Here is a 22511-nt window from a genome sequence, read left to right as displayed (position 1 = left end):
ACTGGGCCATCTCTCCGGCCCCTGTTTTTTAAAATTTAAATTGCATTATTTTTGTGTGTGTACTTGTGTGGACATACATGTGTTCATGAATTGAGATCAGAGATTAACTTACTGCAGTGCTTCTCTCCTTTCATCATATGGATCCCAGGGCTAGCACTTAGGCTTTCAGGCTTCCCTGCTGAGCCTTCCTGCTAGCTCTATCTGAAATAGTATTGCTATCTTATTACATTCATCCGTTATTTTGTGTGGTGTGTGGATGCACTCTCGAAAGCTTGTGCAGGTCAGAGGACACTTGAGGAAGTTAGTTTTAACTATCATGTCAGTCCTAGAAATTCACTCAGATTGTCTAGTTTGGTGACAAAAGCTTTTACCCACTGAGTCTGAAAGTTTGAAAAAGTATGTCTCTGTATGAGTGTGTACATGTGGATGCATGTGAGTGTGTACATGTGAATGTGTGCATGTGAGTATGTGTATGTGGGTACATGTGAGTGTGTGCATGTGGGTACATGTGAGTGTGTGCATATGGTTGGGTGTGAGTATGTAAGTCCACAGTTCTAGTGGCTGAAAAGTCTAGGATTCTTAGATGATGTGATAAGGGGCTTTCTTCCTGTGTCATAGCAGAACAAGTAAGTCAGTGAAAGTTTTCCTTTATAACAAAGTTTTTATTAGCTCATTCATCTGTTCATGAGGAGAGAGACTTCATGACTCAATCACCTTCCAATGATCTCTCCCTAATACCATTAATGTCTGTGTTTAGGTTTCCAATGTGTGTATTCTGGAAGATGCTCTTAAACAATAGCAGCTTGTTTGTTGTTTATCTCTCCCTGTATAAAACACAAGGTTACTATATTCTAACACAGATTTCTTTACTCTTTTACTGCTATATCCTATATTTAGTAAGTACAAGTGTCATGAAGTACCTTTGGAATATAAGAATGTTTTGTACAGGTGTTTAGGATGAATATGTTCCCACTGAGTAAGCTCTTCATGTAGTCTTTGTTTTGATTCAAATGTAATGAACTCTACACTTTGGATATGGAGAGCGGAATATCCCATCTTCTAATAGAAGTACTTGTCAAGTGTAGTGTGTTAATTTTAGTAATTTTAGTTAATTTATTAACTAAATTAATTTTAGTTAATAAAATTTAATTTTATGAACTAACCTGTAATTTTAGTAGATCTAGGAAAGCCTGGGCTACATGTGTGAGACCCTGTCACCAAAAGAAGAAGCTCAATACCAATACATAGTATCCATTTTAGGGGAATTATTTTAGATAGTTACTTACCTTACTAAAATTATATGAATGATGGTTGGCTAATTGATTGATTTTTTTAAAGTATTTTAGAATTCAATTTATTGGTAAATTTTTGTATTATAAAATAGAGGCACATCTCAAGTTCAAATATTGCAGTTGTATTAGGTTATTAAAAGCAGAATGCTGATAAATTATTAAAAGCTAAAGTGCAAGACACTTATTGAGTTAAATAATCATAGTTTAAATAGTCCCTTAATTTCTTAAGCTTCATGTTTCTTGTTATATCCATTAGTAGCTTTGTGAGCTGCTAAATCAAAACAAAGGAACTTTTGATAATTTTTTATTTACTTTAGGCCACTCAAGTGGTAGTATAAGCTATAAATCTTTTTTTCCAATGACTTGGGTTCCAAGTAAATTTTGTCATTTTGATAAATATGTTGGATATTTTCATAAGAAACAACTTTCATAAACTGGGCTTTTGAGCCAGTATTTCTAGCTTTGATTTGTTTCCAAATTTGTAGAGATTTGAAATGTCCAGGAAACACTATCAACCTCTCTTCTAATTTTGGCTTTAATGATCTAGGAATAAAGCACATAAAAGTTAGCTATAAAGTTGAAAATATGTTTATTATATGTAAAGTGCCATCATAATGGACCCTTTTATCTCTAAACTTCTACATGTTGTCACTTAAGTTATATAAAATTGTGTTAATTGTTCTCATATGGACACTCATTTTTAATATAGGTAGAAGACTTTTTGAATCTTTCCACAAAGCTGTCTGGATTTCATGTTTGTGTTGACAAAGGGACTTACGATGCCATAAGTCTTAATCCTGACAATGCAGTTGAGAAGAGGAAGCAATATGTGATGTCTCTCTCCAGGGTGTTGGAAGGAAAAGGCTTTTTTCTAATAACCTCATGTAATTGGACCAAGGCAGAATTGCTAGATGCGTTCAGTGAAGGTAACCGTTTTGAATGTGTGCTTCCTTCGGTTTTTATACTCGTGCTTACCTTCTCTGTGGGGACAGTATTTTACATTTCTGGTTGTGGGAATTGCCTGCTTTTCTTCTGTGTTAATGACCTTGGTAATATCTTTGAACTGTGTATACAAAGCACAGAAAAGTAAATTGGTTGGGATCCAGAGGCCTTTTTAACATTTTTCCCAGAAATCCTGGCAGTTAAGTACTAAAATTTATGAGCTTGTAAAGATCAAGCTCTTTATTTAAGCAATGCAATCTTTTATTTAAGCTTTATGATCTGCTGTCCAGAGACTTGGAGCAGATGTGCTGTGCTTCTGACTTCAGTGCACTAATTTTTTTGTGAATCTATAATCATACAAATGGAAGTACATGACCAATGTTTTAATTTTATATATAGTTTATATGGTTTGCTTTAGGGGTCATTTAAGTATTTAGGATTTGTCTTTTTGTTTCCAGTATATATGGAGCAATTATTTATAACATTGCACAGAAATGAAATGGGGTTCTACATACTGGTTCTTGAGGAAGTCCCCCCGACTTTTTTTTTTAATGCCAGGTAGGACTCTTTCTGTCTCATTAGCCAAAGGTAATTAGGACTCTACTACTAATAAGGGGTCTTGTGAGCACTGAGAGTCTGTATTTATACAGAGAGCATTTGGAGTTTTCGCAGACTCTTCCTTGGACACTTTAAGAAGTATTTTACCTTCCAGTTTATTCATGTAGCACACAGGCATTCCTGGGAAAGTATTTTGAAGTTTCTTTTGGTATTTGTTTGCCTTTTCCTTAGAGTCATTTTCAGGGTTAGTACTAATTATTTTATAGAGGAATGGAAGGAATTTGGGGGATGAAGTATTAAGTAAATGATTCTAGACTAAATATTTGGTTACATTTGATCCCTGTCACAAGCCGATGAGAGATTAGCTACCTCGACAGAGCTTCCTGCACACTGTTTTCTGTAACCATGTTGCATCATATTGAATGTGCCTATCTTAGATCTTATCCTTTTTTTAGTATTAAAGTACTAGGTAGAAGGACATATCCTGTGCCTTGGTAGGTTTTATAATGGGAAACCTGAAGTGTTTATTTTGAAAATATGAGCTTTTGACTTCGTTACTGTTACTTTTAGAAAAAAAGAATTGTGTGTGATTTACTGTCTTTTATTTTGTCGTTCATTTTATTATCTTACATGTTACCTTTGTTTCTCTTAGAACTGTTCGGTTCTAGCAATAGTCCTTCCTTCTTTACGAAGCTTGACAGTTTTACTACATGCTCAAGAGTTCTGCAGTGTAGAACAAGCTCCTTTCTTGGTTCTTAAATACAGGTGTTCTCTTTTACCCCTGGAACCAGTAGACAGAAACACATTTGTCTGTCTTTGGTAATGAGGAACAGGCTTTACCCTGGAATACTGCACTTTAAAATGTGAATGTGTCTGAGAAATGTTGAGTAAACTCTTTATATTATATTCAGTTTTAGAACTAGAGAATTAAAATAAGGAAAATGTTATAATAGAAGGTGTTAAAGAAACAATTACATAGCATTAATGAGTTTTAAGGATTGATTTACTTAGAAAATGGTGCTTGGACTTAGATGTAGGACAGCACTGGAGCGCTCTGCTGCAGAGCCTGCTGAAGGCCTCCTTGTTCGCTGCTTAGATTGGCTGCCACAGTCCATTGGCTCAGAATGAAACTTACCTCACCAGTCTTTCTTTTTTAATTGAAAAAAATTTTTTTCATACTATGTATTTTGATCATGCTTCCTCCTCTCCACTAACTTCTCATAGGTTCTCCTCACCACCTTATCCATTCAACTTTGTATTTTTTTTCTTTAAAAACAAACAAAACCAAAATAAAACCCAGAAGTCAAAAAACATCAAGCAACATACAACAACAAAACAAACAGCAAAAATCCCTACGAAAATAAAAATAGAAATAAAAAAAAAATGCTTAAACAGAGCATAAGACAAAAAGTTGCCAGGCAGTGGTGACATAGGCATTTGATTACAGCACTCCAAAGGCAGAGCTGACAGATTTCTGAGTTCAAGGCCAGCTTAGTCTACAGAGTCGGTTTCAAAACAGCGAAGGTTACATGAAAAACCAAACCAAAATCAAGTCAAAACAAAACAAAACAAAAATAACAACAACAAAAATCTCTACCAAAATCCTGTTGAGTATGTTTTGTGTTGGCCAGCTGCTCCTGGGCATGGGGCTTGTCCTGAAGTCCATTGACAGTCTATTGGTGATAACTGAGTTTTTCTTTGCCAGTGGGTATCAACTGCAGATAGCTTCTTATGTGGAACCTGTGTCTACTTCAGCCTCTCAGTGTTGAGACTGGCTTGAACCTGTTGAGGGCCTATGTGTGTGCTGCTGCAGTGTCTCTGAGTTCATGTGCCTCGTTTCGCCAGTCTTTTTAAGGGTCTTTGTTTTTGTTTTTTCCATACTTGAGATGGATTGTGCAGTTTTCCTTGGTAGTCCTTTTCATACAATGTAAATGTTTTTATGGTATTTGTTTAATGACCTTTCAGCTTTGTTTTATTTATTCCAGATTCAAGCCTCATACATAGGAGGCAAATGTTCTACCACTGAAATACCCTGATGAGTTTGTGTTTTGTTTTTGAGACAAGGTTTCCCTGTGTAGCCATGGCTGGAACTCAGAAAGCTGCCTGCTTCTACCTCCCAAGTGCTGGGATTAAAGCTGTGGACCACCACTGCCCTGCTTCCCTCATTTATTTTTAATGAAAAAAAAAATCATGTCAGGTGGTGGTGGCAGTGGTGCCTGCCTTTAATCCCAGCATTCGCAGGTAGGGGCAGAGGGGCAAAGGGGCAGAGAGACCGGGGGTGGGGGTGGGTGGGGGGGGGTGGGGGAAGGGGGCAGGCGCAGAAGCAGGTGGATCTGTGGATCTGTGAGTTCAAGGCTAGCCCGGTCTACCTATCGAGTTCCTGGATAGCCAGGGATTCACAGAGAAAACCTGTCTCAGAAAAAAAATAAACAAACAAACTAACAAAAAAAAAAAAAAAAAACCCGAAGTGTGTGTGCGTATGTGATTGCATGCATATGTGTGGGGTGCAATTGCCATGGCTTGTGTGTAATGAGAAGACAATTTAGTAGTCTCTTCTCTCCTTCCACTTTGATGTAGGCTTCCGGGATTGAAGCAAAGATGCAGCAAAAGCTTTTACCTCAGCCGTTCTCAACCTTCCTAATGCTGCAACCCTTTAATATAGTTCCCATGTTGTGGTGACTCCCAAACATAAGATTATTTTTGTTGCCACTTCATAACTGTAATTTTACTACTGTTATGAATTGTAATGTAAGTATCTGATGTGCAGATGGTCTTAGATGACTCCTGTGAAAGGATCATCCAACCCCCTCTCAAAGGGGTTGTGACCCACAGGTTAAGAACCACTGCTTTACCTGCTGATATATATATTTTTATAGTTTAGGGAGACAAAAGTTGTTGTATTTGAATCTTTACAAAGTTACCTGGAAGCTTTGCTATCTACCATCTTTGTATAGAATTTGGATCATGGAGAAGCTTCCTTGAGAAAGTTAGCTCTTAGAGATGGGAAGGCTGAGACCTACACCTACTAGTATATTGGGTTCCAAGTGAGTTTTTTTTTTTTTTTTTTTTTTTTTTTTTGTTTGTTTGTTTGTTTTTTTAAAGCATGCTGTGTTTTGAAGGTTTTTTTCTTTCAAGCGAGTTAGTAGTTTAATCTTCTTTTCTAAAAATTGTGATAAAACACTCATAGATTTTTTTTTTACTCTTGTAACCATTTTTAATTGTACAATTGAGACTAGACACGGCAGTGTGTGCCTTTAATCGTAGTACGTGTTAGGAGGATCAGGAGGTCATTTTTAGGTATATAAGAAGTATACAGTGAATGTCTGCTGTGAATGTGAGTCCCATCTTAGAAAACCCAGATACAACTAAACCTATAAATAGATAGCGATTAAGTGTGCAGTTTAGCAGCTTCATCTATATTGTAATAGAACTGTCAGAACTCTGTCCTATAGAACTTTCTCATTATTTACAACAGCACTTTTATTCTAAGTAATTTAACCTTTCTGTATTATATGCCTTTATATTTCTGATGTGATTGAGTTCCTACATGTAAAGCCACATAAGGAGCAGTGCTGGCATGTGACAGTAATTCAGTGTATCACAGCTGCTTCCTACCAAGGAGATAGTGAAGTAGACTAAGGGAGATGGAGGGGAGGTAATGGCAAGCAGGACTACAGGAAATGAGGAAAAGACTTTCCTGCCCGTTGTGTTTGGTCCTTTTTGTTTCCTCTTCATTTAAAAAAAAATGGGGGGTAATCTGGAAAAAAATGCAAAATTAAGTTTAGAAAGGATTTGTTTAGCTTTTTTTGTTTTTGTTTTGTTTTGTTTTGTTTTGTTTTTTCCAGAGACAGGGTTTCTCTGTGTAGCCCTGGCTGTCCTGGAACTCACTCTGTAGATCAGGCTGGCCTTGAACTCAGAAATCCACCTGCTTCTGCCTCCCAAGTGCTGGGATTAAAGGCGTGCGCCACCACTGCCCGGCGAAAGGATTTGAAAGAACATTGTTAGTACAACTATCTCTAACACAGATATTTTAATTTTGTTTTATAGGATTTGAACTTTTCGAAGAGTTGCCAACACCCAAGTTCAGCTTTGGAGGTAGATCTGGAAACTCTGTAGCAGCTTTGGTTTTTCAAAAAAAGGAGACTTCCTTGGACAAAGTCAGTTAGCTTTCTAGAAGAAGCTGCAAAGTAAACCCAATACAGAAGAAGCAAGTGCAAATAGTGCTTAGTAAGTACCCAGGCTTAGTAAGTGCAAATATTGCTTAGTAAGTACCCAGGCTGCACAGACTAAATATGGATAATGGGTTGATGAGAAGCCATAAGCATGGGAATCAATATTTAGATATCAACTAATTTAAGATTTTTCTTTTGTATTTGAAATATAAATATTTTTATTGTGATTTATGACAGTTTTCTGTAGCTGTTAATCAGTTGAAAGCTTCAAAGCAGTAAATGAATTTATAGAAAGCGTCTGTTTTTGTTTTTTGTGCTTTGATACAGTTGAATATGGCTATTTATGAAGACTTGACCAAACTGTTTCAAGGCCAGAATAGTTAAACTTTTTTCATGCATGAATAGAATATGATGTATGATAAACAATGCCATTTTGGGTTTATAGCTGGGCTCTCTGATTGTCATGTGTATTAGACAAAATCAGAGAAATTGATTACATACATTAATTAATTAATCAATTAATTAATTTATTTTGAGACAGGGTTTCTCTGTATAGCCCTGGCTGTCCTGGAACTCACTCTGTAGACCAGGCTGGCCTCAAACTCAGAAATCCGCCTGCCTCTGCCTCCCAAGTGCTGGGATTAAAGGCGCGCGCCACCACCGCCCGACATACATTTATTAATTTAATTAGAGATAATGTCTTACTATGAGCCCCATTTGGCCTAGAATTCTCAGAGGTCCACCTGCCTCTGCCTCCTTAGTGCTAAGATTAAAGATATATAAAATAATATATGTATATACATAATATTATGTATATAAAATAATATATTATGTATATATATATTAGTTTATGTATAGGAGAGCTGCAGCTGAGAGAGAAGACACTTTTGCAAGGTCAAATAATATCAGATAGAGCCAAGATTGGGTCTGTCTGACTCTAGAGCCATTCTTCTTCTAACAGTACCTCTACAAATCTCTGTTGTGTAGTGCCTGTAAGTCCAGGGCTACATATACAGTTTAGGTGAGCACTTACCTCTGGGAGCTCTATAACCCTTTGTCATTGATGATCACTAAACTAACTGTCTAGTCTACTCTGTGGACTTTGAAAACAACTGAGTCTCATGACATCCATTATTATTCCTTATCATCTATTTGTTTTGAAAGACTTTTCTTTAGCAGGAACTGAATTTTAAGTAAGGCATGACACATTGTAATTTTACACTCAGGAGGGTGAAGTAGAAGGAGGAGCTGTGGTGTGGGGTGGGACAGAAAGCTGGGGGAAATTGCCATATAAGCATGCAGACCTGAGTTCAGATCCCTAGTACCTATGTAAAAGGCTCTGCGTAGCAATATCCATTTAGAGCTCAGTGCTCATGAGGCAGGGACAGAAGGACCCCTGAAGTTTGATGGTCAGGTAGTCTGCTTCTGAGTCAGTTGGCTCCAGGTTCATTCAGGGATCCTGTCTCAAAAAATAAAGTTGAAAGCAATTGAGAAAGATACTGGAAGACCTCTGGCTTCTACACATATACATCCATGCACACACATCTTTCTGTGGAAGGAGGTTGTTAGTTTTATGAACTTCCAGGCATGTAGAGGCAACGGTTGTCTATCTGGGAGCTTATCTGGAGAATGTTTATATATTTGAAAAGATAAACTGTATCTTATATAAATATCTAATATTTAGTAAAACTGTGTTTGGGACAGTATTTTAGTATTGGAATCTTAAATTGAGGTTTTTTTTTTTTTTTTTTTCTCAAATTATATAACTTTTGGGGAAATGGAGAGATGGCTCAGCAGTCAAGAGCACTTGCTGCTCCTGCAAGAGGACCTGAATGTGGTTCACATCATCTGTCACTCTAGTTTGTAAGGGGTCCAGTGCCCTCTCTTCTGGCCTCTTTGGCACCAGATAGGCATGTAGTACACAGACATGCATGTAAGAAAAACACCTGCATACATAATGTAAAGATAAATCCTTAAAAGTTGTATGACTTTTGATGATTTTCAGCTTTTTGGGCCTATTGGTTTTCAAAACAAACTTTTTTTTCTTAATGGTAAATACTTTTTTAGTAATTTAGCTTAGTCTAGCATTACAGTTTTCTGCTTTGAGGAACAGAGGAAGACAAACTTAGATCAGCGTGACCATTAAGGCTACCACTTGTCATTTGATCTGGAGATAATTACATGGACTTTGAGCAAAAATAATGAACTTGGAATAGCTTTTATTTTAACATGAAAAAAATGAGAAATTATTTTTAAAATATATACAATTTACACTTTTCAGAAAATTGTGCTTTATGGGACACAGGATCCTTTTAGAGTGTATGAACATATACATGCAAGTGTATAGGTATACACAGGGAGGCCAAAGGAAGACTTCTGCTTAGTCCTGGATGCCTTGTAACTCACTATGTAGACACAGAGATTTGAACCCAGAGCTCTGCCTGCCTCTGCCTCCCTGATCAGGTGCTGGGATACAGACCTGTGGCACCACACCCAGCCCGAATAAGGTAAGTACTCTTAGAGTTTTGAGTGGGTAAGTTTCAAGTGTGACTAAGTACCAACCCAGCAAATCACTTTCTGTATGAACCTGCTTGTAACTCTCAGTTAGCTTGGGATATGTCTGTTGAAGTTGATTTGAACCCTCCAATATGGGACATATTTGTTCATTTTGCAAAGGTAGAGGTTTTTGTGGAGCTGTTGATAAGGTTTAAAAATCAAAACAAAAGACTTGTCATTTATTCTCAGCACTTTAATCTTTGTAGAAGCCAGCCCTTTAAGGATTGAAATCAAAACAAATAGAAAGTCTGAAAATGCTAACAAGAAATTAGTATTTTCAAATAATACCAAACAGCTAAAAGCCTGGTTATTAAATATTTTTAAGTTAATTAATTAAACTACAAATACTTTAAGGCTTAATATTGTTAACTCTTAAAATATGTGGGCACATGAATGAAATGACACAATTACAAAAAAGGACAACACGTGATGTAATGACGACTGTGCTCTGTAGCTGAGAAGCTGGAATTGTACTTTAATTTAGTTAAAAGACAATTTGAGGAAACTTGTTTGAAATGCAAACGAGAACTGAGGCCTTTCCTGGTGATGCTGCTGCAGCAGGGCAGGTGGTGTCTGTGGGAGGCTCAGGTCTACAGGGGGTCTGCAGAGCCCACCCGGAATCACACCCAGGTCAAACCTATGCAGTTTTATTTTATCCAGTGTGTGTGTCTGTGCATGCATGCATGTACATTAATGTGTCAGACTTTTTCCTCTATCTAGTAGCCTATATTGAAAATAAGGACAAACATGAATAATCAGTTTGTCTCTAGGGGAGAGAGACCTGAGTTTTGACTTCCTAGTTTTGCCTCTGTGAACTAAGATTTATCTGCTGCAGAAACTGCTCAGCTTTCAGGGCAAGAGACCAAGTGTCTTGTGTTGTACAGTAGTAACCACTCCAGGTAATTGTAGGGGTATGGACGGCCTCTGAAAGGAGTCTTGTCCAGTATATTTTACTGGAAGAAGACTGCTACAACCTAGAGCTTGATTGTGGGAAACAAGGAACACTGTATACTTAAGGCATACTAGGGGAAAAATTAGAAAATCCATATCATTTCTTTTGGTTAGACAGGAAACAGAGATGTTTTTACATGAAGGGAGAATTTAGGAACATGTCTTATTAACAGTTAGTGGAAGAAAATTAATGCTAATTTATTCTTCATACACACCATGCAATTTGTTAGAAAGTAAAGGAATAGTTTGACATTCTTTGGTCAATTGATGGATTCCTATGTTAGGGCTATAGAAATGAAACTCAACATTAAGCAGACAAATACCCAAGCCCACAGGCTACATAAATGCTGAATAAAACCAGCTCTACAATGGAACTCTGAAAAGCACCGGGTACCAAGTCTAATGAATGATTGAATATGACCTTAGCACAATCCCTGGAGTGTTGTTGAAAGATCATTCATTTCCAGCATACATGTCAAGATGGACTCTGGTAACCAGGAAAGAAAGAGTACTTGAGTGGGTACTTAGCAAGTTCTAAAAATCTTTATAACACAGTGAGTTAGACTAATCATTAAAAAGGCTTCTCTTGGAATTTCAAGCTATAACTGTATGGACTTGTAGCTTAGGTCCAGGGAAGCCAAATTAAAAAGACAGGAATAATTCTGAAGGCATGAGTGTATCATTATTCTGCCTTTGTGCAGTAGGACTTCAGAAAAATGGGATGCATGAGCTGGTAGAATGAGCTTTTGTCATGCTGATACTGTTGTGAGAAGGACTGAAGACCAAGTAATCCATTGTATCTTAAAGTGTTGGTAAATTACTGCCTGGCTTCCTAGAGCAAGCTCTAACCCTATGTGCCAGCGCCTTCCCCATCCCCCTTCCCAAATCTACAGTTTTCATTTTTTTAAAAGGAAACTATCTTCTTGTTTTCCTGAAGAAATGGCACATTTTAAAAATCAACTTTTAATTTTTTATTTGTGTGTCTCTGTAAAAAATATGCCATTTGGGGGAGGGAGTGCCCATGTAGGTCAAAAGAGAGTATTCAATTTCCTGGAATTGGAGTTGCAGGCAGTTGTGAGCTTGGAACCAAATCTCTGGAAGAGCTGCAAGTGCTTTTAACTGCTGAGCCACTCTTTTAGCCCCTCTGTTATAGTTTAAATGTTAATATTTTTGCATGTTGTTATTACTGTATTAGTAAATGATAAATATTTCAGTGATTGGTCCTTATTTTGTATGGTGTCTGGAAGCTCCTTTTTAAAAAGTGAGACTAATCTCTTCATTTCCCCAAAACCATAAGCATTGACACATAATTCAGCAATTATATATACTAGATAATACCAGAGTAGTTTAGAAAGAAATATGTAATACTCCAGTTGACTAGGGGTCTTCCCTGGTGCACTGTGGTTGGAGTAGTTTGCTGTCAGGGACAGTAGCACAGTAGAAACTGGGCTGGTTCCTGCTGGTTCCTTTTTTGATATTTTAGAAAGGAAAGACTCATGAGGAAGAGGCTAAATGTAGATGAGTGTGGGTGCTTCAAGTTCGAATTTGCTTCCTAACCCCCTTGCTAATATGAAAATGTCAGGCCTTTGTTCCCATCTAATTTTAGTATATCCTGGCAAAAAAAAAAAAAAAAAAAAAAAAAAAAGTTAGGATGATTTCCAACCATGGAACTTGGAGAGGCAGGACACAAGGGGGAAGAGTGGAGGAAAGAGCAGTTTATATTCCATATCCGCCTGCCTTCTGTGACAGCAGCTAGCCCTTGATCTGTTGATTTGCTGAGGAAATAGATTTAGATGCACTGAAGCAAGGGGTTTCCTTCTGTGTCTTCTGTAGAAGCTTCACTGGAGTTTGAATGGGGGAAATTATAGAATGGTATTTAATAGACTACCTCAGCCGACTTAGAGTCATGCACAAGCTTTGGTAGGAATCTAGAGTTGTGAGGGATAACTTATATCCTGTGTGATTTACAAATGGAACATCTGAGGGTTTCAGTGAGCCTGCTTTTATGTTGGTAAGTGAGTGATAGTAATAGTCGTTATTGTTAAGAAGATTAGAATAAAACACAGTTTTGATGTGTTTGTCTGCTCACAGACCACAGCAGGCTTAGAAGGAAAGCTCTGGATTCCATGGAGGTCAAATAATTGATAATATAGTTTTCTCAGGAAGTAAAATGAAGTCCCACAATGACTTACAGTTGTGCCAGTTATTACGGTTATTGTTTATTTTAAAAGGAATTAACTAGATTAAACTAAAAGACCAAACTCCAAGTATCTTATCTCACTTTGAAGTAAGCTGTCTTTTCAAAGGTTTGTCATTAGTGAGGCTCCTATAGGATGTTCCTATGGTAAAGATGCTACACAAACCGAAGAGATTTTGTTAATTCTGTTTGATTAATGATTTGCAATAAATGAAATAGGCAATTTTTGAACTTGAAATTTAGTTGGCTTGTCTTGGTTCCTTTCATTGAATAATTGTAGATTGTTTAAGGGGACTTATTGGTAGAATTCTTATCTGGCATGTTTAAGGTCCTGGATTGTTTATTTGGTACATGCACATACATGTATGTGTATATACATGTTGGCATAGATGTGTGTGGCAAGTGTGTGGAAGCCAGGATAACTCTTAGGAGTTAGTTCTGTCTCAACCACCATGTAGGCCCCAGAGATCAAACTCATCTTACCAGGGTTGATGTCAGGAACCTTTTTGCACTGAAGCAAACTTTCTTCCTACCCATGAAGCTCAGATTCCATAATACTGTAAACTGGGTGGCATAAAACGGCAGGCATTTTTTTTTTTCTTGGAGTTCAGGAAGCTGAAATTCCAGGACCAAAGTGTTGGTAGGATATCATGATCACTATTCTTTTTTTTACATTTATTTGTTATGTGTGCGATGAGGTCAGAAAGAACTTGTAAGCTTAGTTCTTTCCTTCTACCTTGTGGTTTCCTAAGATTGGATTCAGATTACCAGGCTTGGTAGCAGACACCTTTGCCCACTTCCATTACCATGTCTGTCCCCAAGCATGTTTTATTTTGTAGCCTTGTTCTTTAGCTTTTAGGTGACTGCCATTTGTGTGTTTACATGATTTCTTTGTGTGTGTTGGGCAAGGGAAGGCAAAAGAGAACACACACAGACTCTCAGGAGCCTCTATGTGAGGGCACTGATCCTGTAACCTTTCCTAACCTTGGTTATTTCATAAAGGCTTCATCTACAAATACTATTGCATTGGGTCTTAGGGCTTCAATGTATGGTTTGGGGAAAGGAACCAGCAAAAATCCCTGAAAATTGAGATTTAATGAACAAAGCCTAACAAATAGGTTTTTAATATATATGAGGATATTACACACCCCATTTGTTAAGTGTCAGCTGTTGGGTAATTTGATGGCTTTTTAACTAAGGTATCTGTATATTAAAAAGGTATATATGTACTTGTAATAAAATATTTGAAGTAAATGAGTATTTTTTAATCTGAAAAAAACTTGTACTTGGTGACTGATGGTTTCTGATATGTGTTTGATTATTCAGTTTATATTTATTTGGCCATAGAGATGACTTGACCAATAAATCAGGAATTTACATCTTTTGTTTAGTCTGTTTCTATCTTACATGTAGAAAGATAAGATTAAGACGAGGTCAAACAAACCATTGTGATATTCTAAAGAATCTTCTTCTGATTCTTCTGTTCCTCAAATACATGCAACAGAATACTCCCAGCTGACCCATTTTGTTAGTCTAAGGCTTTGAGATGTTTCTCTTGTGTATGGAAGAGACTGCTTGAGTCTAATTGGTGGGTCTGTGCTTTTGTGCCCTTGCCTTGGCAGCCTGTCAGTTTGCCCTGTAACTGCTTATCCTGCTGATGAAAAAGGGTTTCTTTTTTGTTCTGTTTTGTCTTTTTGTTTTGGTGGTGCTGTGGCATAAACCCTAGGCAGTGTTCATGTAAGACAAACACTCTGCCACTGAGCCCCATCTCAGCTCAGGAACTGAACTTTGTTAAAGACACTAAATGACCTGACAGAATACTTGTTAAGGCTGCTTTCCTTTCTGTCTTTGAAGCAGGTCGATAGATGGAGAGAGAATCAGGTGTGGACCCTTACCCGACAGGGCTATGAATATTGGAGAGATACATGGCAAGTACCTTAGTGCCAGATAAATACTTTCCTTCAAGAACCTTCCTCTCCATTGGAGCTAATAGGTGCATTGTTCAAGCTAATATATATTCAGTTGCATTGAAAGGCATTTGTATTGTAGGGAGTGATTAAATGAGTATTGTGGAGTAAGAGAGAGCATCTGGAACAGGTAGGCCTTTCAAACCATCTTTAAAAATCACGCTGTGATTTTAGTCTAACTTCCTTAGTCTAACTTGGACTGGTGCTGAAGCACCTTTTTACATTAGTAAAGGAATGAAGAATAGATACCATGACACTGGAGTTTCAGATAATTTCCTGTGTTTCAGTGTGTGCATAGAAGAACCCTTTTCAGATTGAGAGCATAATCTTTTAAATAGTAATAAATGGTAAGAAATGTAGATGTGGTGGTAAAAATGTTAGGATATATTTGAAATGAAAACAAATGGGCATGATTACTGTGCACTTTTCTTCATTAGATCTGAGCCAAGGCATGGTTCCAAGATATATCAGACAGGGACACAAGATCACGGAGCAGTGACTCAGTAGCCCTGGGTCTAATGAGAATGGAGTTGGACTTGGATGTTACTGGTTAGTTAAGAAGCAGTAGACTGGCGTGTTATAGCTAGTTTCTATTTGTATCATCCAGGTTTGATTTCTTTGATTTGAGTCACATTTCTTTCTCTGCCATAAGTTAACTGCCATTTATATTATTTGATGTTGAGTAATAGTAGTTTATCCAATTTGTTCTTAGTTTATGCTACAGTTGACAGTAGAGTGTATGGAAGTATAGTGAGCCACTTGTTTATGCTAGTCTAAAAAACATGTCTTCAGCCTTCTCATTGATGGTTAAGTGAGTATCTTCAGAGTGCCTAGCATGACTGTCGAACTGTTAGACCCAAGCCCTGATGCTTTTACTCATTGATCCCAGGAAATTTCAGATCTTTTTAGTCATCCCTCCCTCAGCCCCCCAGAGTCATACTATGTAGTTCTGACTGCTTAGAATTCACTATGTAGATTAGACTGGCCTCAAGCTCAACAAAGAGCCTCCTGCCTCTGCCTTCCTAGTTCTGGGATTACAGGCCTGTGTAGCTTTTGTTGCCTTTGAACCTTTATTTTATTTATTTCCTGAGCCTCACTAGTCCTGGCTGCATCATTCTTTATGTAGTGAAATTATAGGTAATTGCTACCATGTCTAAAAGTATTTGTTCCATTTTAAAGAAATTTTGATAAAGTCTAAGATCTGTTTAGAACAAATTGATCAAGATGGTTTAACAAAGCAATGATTGACTAACCTAGCTTTTAGCAAGTTTTGAGAATTTTTATTTTTGTCCCTCATTTATAAATTAATTCTTTAAAATAGGAAGCTAACTTCTCATTCATATCAGGTATCCCCCCTGGTACTCCTGATACTGGGGATTTCATGTATGCTGGTCAAGTACCCTACCTCTGAAGCCAATCCCCTCCTGACAGCTATAGCTATCCCTTTATGCTTCAGGTATGGTTGCACTATAGCTGCAGGAGAACTCATACAAAACTTGCAGGGAAGAAAAACAGAACCAGGCATGAATTGAAATAAAATACCTTAGCTTTTGGATATAGGCTATTGACAAGCTGCTGAAGAGAGTGAAGAGCTTCACAAGCTTGCACCAGGCCCGTGCTCTCACAGGGCTTCAGCTCCTAGTAGACCCAGAGACAACATTTCCCCCTTGATACTTTAGATCCAAAGCATTCAGGATTTGGATCGTACATTTAAGCTCTGTGAAGTCATGAACTATACCTGATTCTTCTCTAATGAAAGGGAAATTTTCTTTTTGGGGGTGGAATAGGAAGGATCACAGTAGTTTTTAGCATATTGGTAAGGGTGAATTAAAAGTAAGTTTGCCTTGAGGCTGTGACTTGTATGCCAGATACTCAACAGAGAAAAAAATAGTGTGGGTCTGGATTACAAATACTAAATGAATTTTAAAGAACCAGAAAAAGGCTTGAAGTTTTTTTTTTTTTTTTTTTTTTTTTTTTTTAACTTGAAATCAGAATGTAAGTATAGTTCAGGAGTACAGTTGAAATGTTTTCTAAATTAAACATAGGGCAATACTGTGCCCTGTTTTTAGCTGTGTTTTTGGTGCGGTATTACAGGTAAGGTGTTACACATGACTAGTTGTATGTAGTGACAGTAACATCTACTTCAGTTGCCATCATTGCAAATACATCAGAGGTCTGCTTTTGTTAATTTTTTTTACAATTATTTACTTCCATGTGTATGAATATTTTGCCTATATGTGTGTATATTGTTCTGCATGTGTGCTTGGTGCCTGTCGAGGCCAGAAGAGGGCATCTTAGCTGCTGGAATTGGAGCTAGTGGATAGTGTGAGCCACCATTAAATGCTGAGTATCAAACCCAGGTCCTTTGCAATAACAATAAGTACTCTAAGCTGCTGAGTAATCTATCTCTCCAGCACCCCAGGTTTTATTTTTTGAAGTTTAGTATTAGAATAGTAAGATTGGTTTAGTCAGTTTTCTAGTAACTGAATTCCTTACATATTTTTCTTTTTATTTACTGTGAATAAGCTTTAATGCCTGCTTTTCATCCCTGTGCTTTCTTATAGCACATAATAATAATAACCATTAGGAACTTAAAAAAAAAAAGTTACTATCAAATTACTTGAGTTTTCAAGTTTTAACTCTGACTCTGTTTTTTTTTTTTTTTTTTTTTTAGCCTTTAGCTTGCCTTACCCAGAGGTCTTCTGTCCAATGAGTTGCAAGCGTGACATTTGCTGTGTTTTCAGCACCTGCCAACTTGGAAACCAGGGTTTGTGCTCAGGACATAGGCTTACAACCCACACTTTGTGGTACACAATGCCGTCCCAGCTGGCATGCTTTCATACCTCAATGGTGCTAGACATTCAGTTACAAAGCGTCACTGCTTCTCATGTGCAGATTTCCTCTCCAGGCTGCTTTCAACTCTTATTCTATATCAAAGGAGTGAGCTCAGAATCATTAAATTAACTGCTGTGGTTATTTTTCAATGGAAATAAGTTTGGTTTATTTTGAATCAAAAAATACATTTTTTTCTTTTCAGAATCAAAATGCTTCTAAGTGGGTTAAAATATCCTTTGCTTTATGTATCTAGCATGTATATGTTATAGCTCTAGATTTGGAAGTCATTTTCATGGTTGATAAAAGCACAGAAAAGAACCAAAGGGTTAATGTATTATAACATGTTTAATAGGTAGGGCTATTAGTTGTAATTTATTGTAGATGTGGGGAAAATTGTAGATACTTTTCTGAGTTAAAATCTATAGATGAAAATTGCCCCATGATGGGCTCAGAGGTTTGGCCTCTAACTCTGACCACAAAGTTTACATACTTTCCAAAGAAGTATATACTATCAACTTGCTTTCATAAGCCAATCTCTTTGATAACATTTCAGGTGGATTTGGTGACGTCTGTCTTTCCATAATCTATTATAAGCAACTTTAAAAGGTTTGCTTGAAAAAAAAAAAAAAAAAAAAAAAAACTCTTTTCAGATGTAGAAAGAACAGTGTGAAATGTGAGTGACTGGCTTTTAATACAACAGTGTGACAAAGAGGCACGGTGGCTTTTAGAAGCTGAATGAAAGGGTTGGTACACGAGCATCTGCATACTCTGTTGACCCAGTATAACAAACACATCTGACATTTGTTTAGTTCACTTTGTTAGTCTAAATGAATTCCTATGGCTATTCTCTTATAATTTTAGTGGAGTGCTCTTAGACATAGGTACAGATAGATGTGAAACTGACCATTTGCTTGCACTGACTCAAACCTCAAAGCTTAGCTCTTTGTTGTTTGAGCATCACATTGATCTGGTTCTAAAGGCATAGAAATAAAACACCCACTAACTGCTTTAGACACTCCTTAGTGCATATCAAAAGCAACCTTTACCCTCCTCTCCACAGATGTGCTTAGGTGAACACTTCATTAGCTTGTTGATACAAGTTATAGTTGGTTACACCCTTTCTTAATAAAATACACCCTTATTGTCTCCTGTTGCTTAAGAGCTGTAAGCTTGGAACTGGGGGCTATAACAGTGATACTCAGTGAAGGCTACACTGATGAATACCATACACACAAGCAGCCTTCTATTTGCTAGGCTTTCTTTTGGGGGGAAAGCCAAAAGAACCAGTATTGCTTTATCCTCATGTCTCATACAGGTCTTAGAGTAAGAGACTAAGTAATACCTGCAATTTCTACTTTCCGGGGTGTTTCATGGTCTAAATCAGGATAGTATTTATTGAGGATAATGGCAGAATTACAGGTGGTCGTTTTTTAGATTTGTGGATTTATTTCTGAACTGGCCTGTGAATTTGTGTTTAGGTATCTGGTTGTGCTCTAAATCTGGTTCTGATTTGGTTAACCATTTAGGCACGAACAAAACATAGACAGTTGAGTTCCCCTTCCTCTTCCCAGTTGCTGCTTACCTAATCTTAAATGCAGTTGACTGGGTTTGTGTCTGTTCTTAACTAAACAAAACTTTAATGCAGCAACCTAATGGACAGGACTTTTTATAATAAAGAGCCATCACATTAAGCATTAAGAAACCCAAGATGTGATTACATTTATGGAAGACTGGCATAAGCCTTAACGTGTGTCTTTTTAATCTAGAAGATTCAGATTTAGACAACTTCGTTGGTTAGCCAGCTCCTTAAGCAGGAATTTTAGTCCTAGGCAAGGTAAAGAAAAGCTAAGAACCAGAAAAACAGGCTGTTTAGGGTTGGAAACTGAGGTGTTAGAGCAGAGGAGCTCCTATAACCCCCATCTTTGGAATTTCATGAGACTAACATGGTTCGGAAAGCAACAAGAATAATGGTTGCAGTAATTGTTTCCAGGCATAGGACCCCTGGCATCTTGATTTTTTTAAGTTGACCTGATGAACTAGTAATTGCAGGGATAAATGGAATGTTTGCCAGCAGGAGTCACTCTAGGTCTCCCAGTAAAAAAGTTAGTGCATTAAACTCTATTCTTACAGTGCTTGGAGGTAAGGTGGTAGTGCTGTGCTATAAGGCGGCTTTCAGGAAATGACCTTAAGTGTATTCTAGTAGCCTCTGCTTTTCCCATGTGCCTTTTTTTTTTTTTTTTTTTTTTGACAGAACATGTGGTTCTTATTCCTTTTTAAAAAATGGTCCTTAACACGTTTCTTAAAAGGAAGTAATGTATTATGGATATCAGCATCTTTGTATTCTGTGTATTAGCACACTTGGCCTTCTTAGAGTGAGTTGACTATTTTTGTTCACATCATCTCTCTGAGGTGAACAGACATTCTTTCTTCTGATGAGCATCTTAATTTTATGGCAGAACCTCTGGAATGAGCTATAGTTAGTGTGAAATATGTTAGCTCATGTTTTTCTGAAAAGAATAAGTCCAATGTGGTGACAAACTGAAATATTTCAGCAATAGCCATGAAATCTAATAGTTTCCCAAGTGCACACAAACTCAAAAAGTTAATTGTTCATTTCTGTTTTGATACTAGAATTGCAACATTGGATTAAAACCAATTAAATGTTCCTCGAAGCAACAGAAAAAGTTTCCTGATTTATGAATAGAACCATTCAAATGGTGCAGACACAATCCATGTAAAGTAATGAGGTGTTTTGTTTTTTTGGCAAAGGGGAATGCAAAACAGGCATAGGGACTTAAAAAAAAAAAAAAAAAAACAGAACTCTTGAAAAAAATCTCTCTTTGGATAAGGTTAATAACACACATCAGCAGGAAGGAGTGATGGGAAATCTAGGACCTCGTTTCACAAGGAACATTGTCCCCTCCCCCAGGTGAGCTGCACAATGAAAATACTCTGCTTATTCTATCAGGGTTACATTCCTGCACTTAAGTCAACATCCTAAGTTACAGAACTAAACATGCCCTGCCTCTCTGCTTAGCAACCACAAATCCTTCCTTCCCCAGTTGCATGTATTTTGGATGTGGCATCTGAAGTACATATTCCTCAATTTCGATTGGACTCAAGAGTCAGGAACAGTGCTTTATTATCCTAAAGTGTGGCCGCTCCAGGGCCCGCCCCCTCTTTGCGGTCTTGTTCGCCACAAATTCTTTTAAACTGCGAAGCCAAACCCGGAAGCTGGCCATCTGAAGCCCACGAGGCCTGAGTTTCAATCCAGACTTGTGCGGTGCTACTTCCCCAGGTCCCGGCCTCCAGGCGTGAGGGGTGCGCGGTGCGGGTTCACTGGACACCCGGCAGTCCTGACGGAGGCGCGCTGTGACCCCCCCCAACTCCCCGCCCACCGGCGGCTGCGCGCACTGCACCTCGTAGCGGCACGCCGGGCGCCCCGGCCGCGACGCCGCCCGCACAGCGCCACCGAGTTCACGCAGCCGCGGTCGGGCGGCCCGGCGGCGACGACGGGCACTGGCGGCCTGGACGAGGTCGGTTAAAGGGACGAGTTGCAAACAGTTCAGGAAGTGACAAGTCGATTTCCTCCTCCCCGGGAGTCGCTCGGTACAAAGCGCTCGGCGCCGGCAGGAGAGCGTGCGCACGGCGGACGCGGGCGGGCAGCCCGGACGACTTGGCGAGCGCTAGCAGCGACGGCCCGCGTCCGGCGCGCACAGTAAGCTACCCGACCGGGGAACCGCGCCAGGGGGCTGGTCCGGAGCAGGGTCGGTGCGAGCTCCCCGGCGCCGGCGGGGGAAGCTGAGCTCGTGTGCGCTGCGCTCGCTCTTTCCTTCCTTAATGCTGCTGGCTTTCTTTCTCCCTGTCTCCTTGTTAGGCGGCCGATTGGGTGGTTTCTGCCGGCGCCGACTCTTGCTCGCCCTGGTGCAGGCGTGAGACTTGTCAGCGCGCTGGCGGGGGGAAGAGCACACCTAGCGCTGCAGAAAAGTCTGCGCTCCGCCGGCCCGGCGGACGGCCGCGGAGACGGCTGCGTCCCAAGCAGCCTCCTTCTTTGAGGCTCAACTTGAGCCCTGGCTTGTGGCAGCAGCGGAGGCGCTGAGCCCCAAAGTTCCGCATCGTTTGCAGACAACTCTTTTGTTCACGGAAGTTTACACCCGCCACCCCTGGGATGCGGGCGCGCAGGGACGACTCCAAGGCTGCCTGACTGACCCGCGCGGTATCGATGAGGGTGAGAGGGCGCTCTGCCTCGGGAGGGGAAGCAGGCGGCGTGGCCGCAGCCAGGGCTTAAGGAGTGGGGGGTCGCCTATGCCGGCGTGGTTTTTGCACATGGCGAAGAGGGCCGTCCGTCACAGGATACTAGCCTAGTCACATTTTTTTTTTTTTTTTTCTTTCTGCCAATCCTTGATTTGCGAGCCGGTGGGAGTCAGTTTCCCAGCTAAAGATTTCTCTTGGTGGAACCGGGACGAAAGAGACTTGGAAACCCAGAATCCGAAGAGGGTGGTTTGAGTTGACTTAAGTGTTTTCTAGATCACCCCCACACACACACACACACACATACACAAGCTTCTCATTCACTCCCCAGACTAGGGGAACAGTGCTTGGGGGTGTGTGGGACAAGGGCCTGGAATTGCGTGGGCAGGCTTGCTCTGGACCCTCGCCTTCTGACGCCCCCAGATGCCAGGCTTGTTCCTTCTGACCGCCGGGTTCATTAACACGTACTGTACTTAGTACCATGGCGAACAAAGAAACACTCTTTGCAGCATTTGGTGAATGGGATTCTGCCTCCTATAGGCCACACTCTTGAGTTTTCCAGACGGTAGAATCAGGACTCTGGTGTTGGGAAAGGGCCCCTGTCGTGGGTTGCATTCAGGTCCTGGCCCCATTTGTGCAGCCGCTGCCGCCCTCCTTGTCTCGCAGGAGTTGGTGCAGATGGAGCTAGGCTGGTGGTGGTTCAACAGGAACAAATGTTTGTTAAATTATTGGACGGTGGAGAAAAGGGACTGTTTTCTGTTGACTGCTTCAAGAGTTGGAATGACATTGT

The 22511-nt window shown here is 39.3% G+C and overlaps 1 protein-coding gene across 9 annotated transcripts in view; it reads left to right on the top strand.

Annotated features, from left to right (window-relative positions):
• Nucleotides 1–22511, top strand: part of Eef1akmt2 (EEF1A lysine methyltransferase 2) — a 73935-nt gene that overhangs the window by 18987 nt on the left and 32437 nt on the right. For 2 of the 9 annotated variants that reach the window (XM_034523757.2, XM_034523768.2), the window contains exons 5-6: nucleotides 2002–2218; nucleotides 6840–7258. In XM_034523757.2, coding sequence (XP_034379648.1) covers nucleotides 2002–2218; nucleotides 6840–6958 — 336 coding nt within the window. In that variant the 3' untranslated portion in view covers nucleotides 6959–7258. Of the gene's footprint in view, nucleotides 1–2001; nucleotides 2219–6839; nucleotides 7259–9245; nucleotides 12907–17309; nucleotides 17865–22511 lie in introns of those variants that run through there. The other 7 variants (XR_004608791.2, XR_013103491.1, XR_004608792.2 and 4 more) reach the window with 7 other exon arrangements.

The sequence above is a fragment of the Arvicanthis niloticus genome, chromosome 1, assembly GCF_011762505.2.
Source record: "Arvicanthis niloticus isolate mArvNil1 chromosome 1, mArvNil1.pat.X, whole genome shotgun sequence".
Classification (NCBI taxonomy): Eukaryota; Metazoa; Chordata; class Mammalia; order Rodentia; family Muridae; genus Arvicanthis; species Arvicanthis niloticus.
The sequence above is the reverse complement of the archived record's forward strand: the minus strand, read 5'-3'. Positions and strand labels throughout refer to the sequence as shown.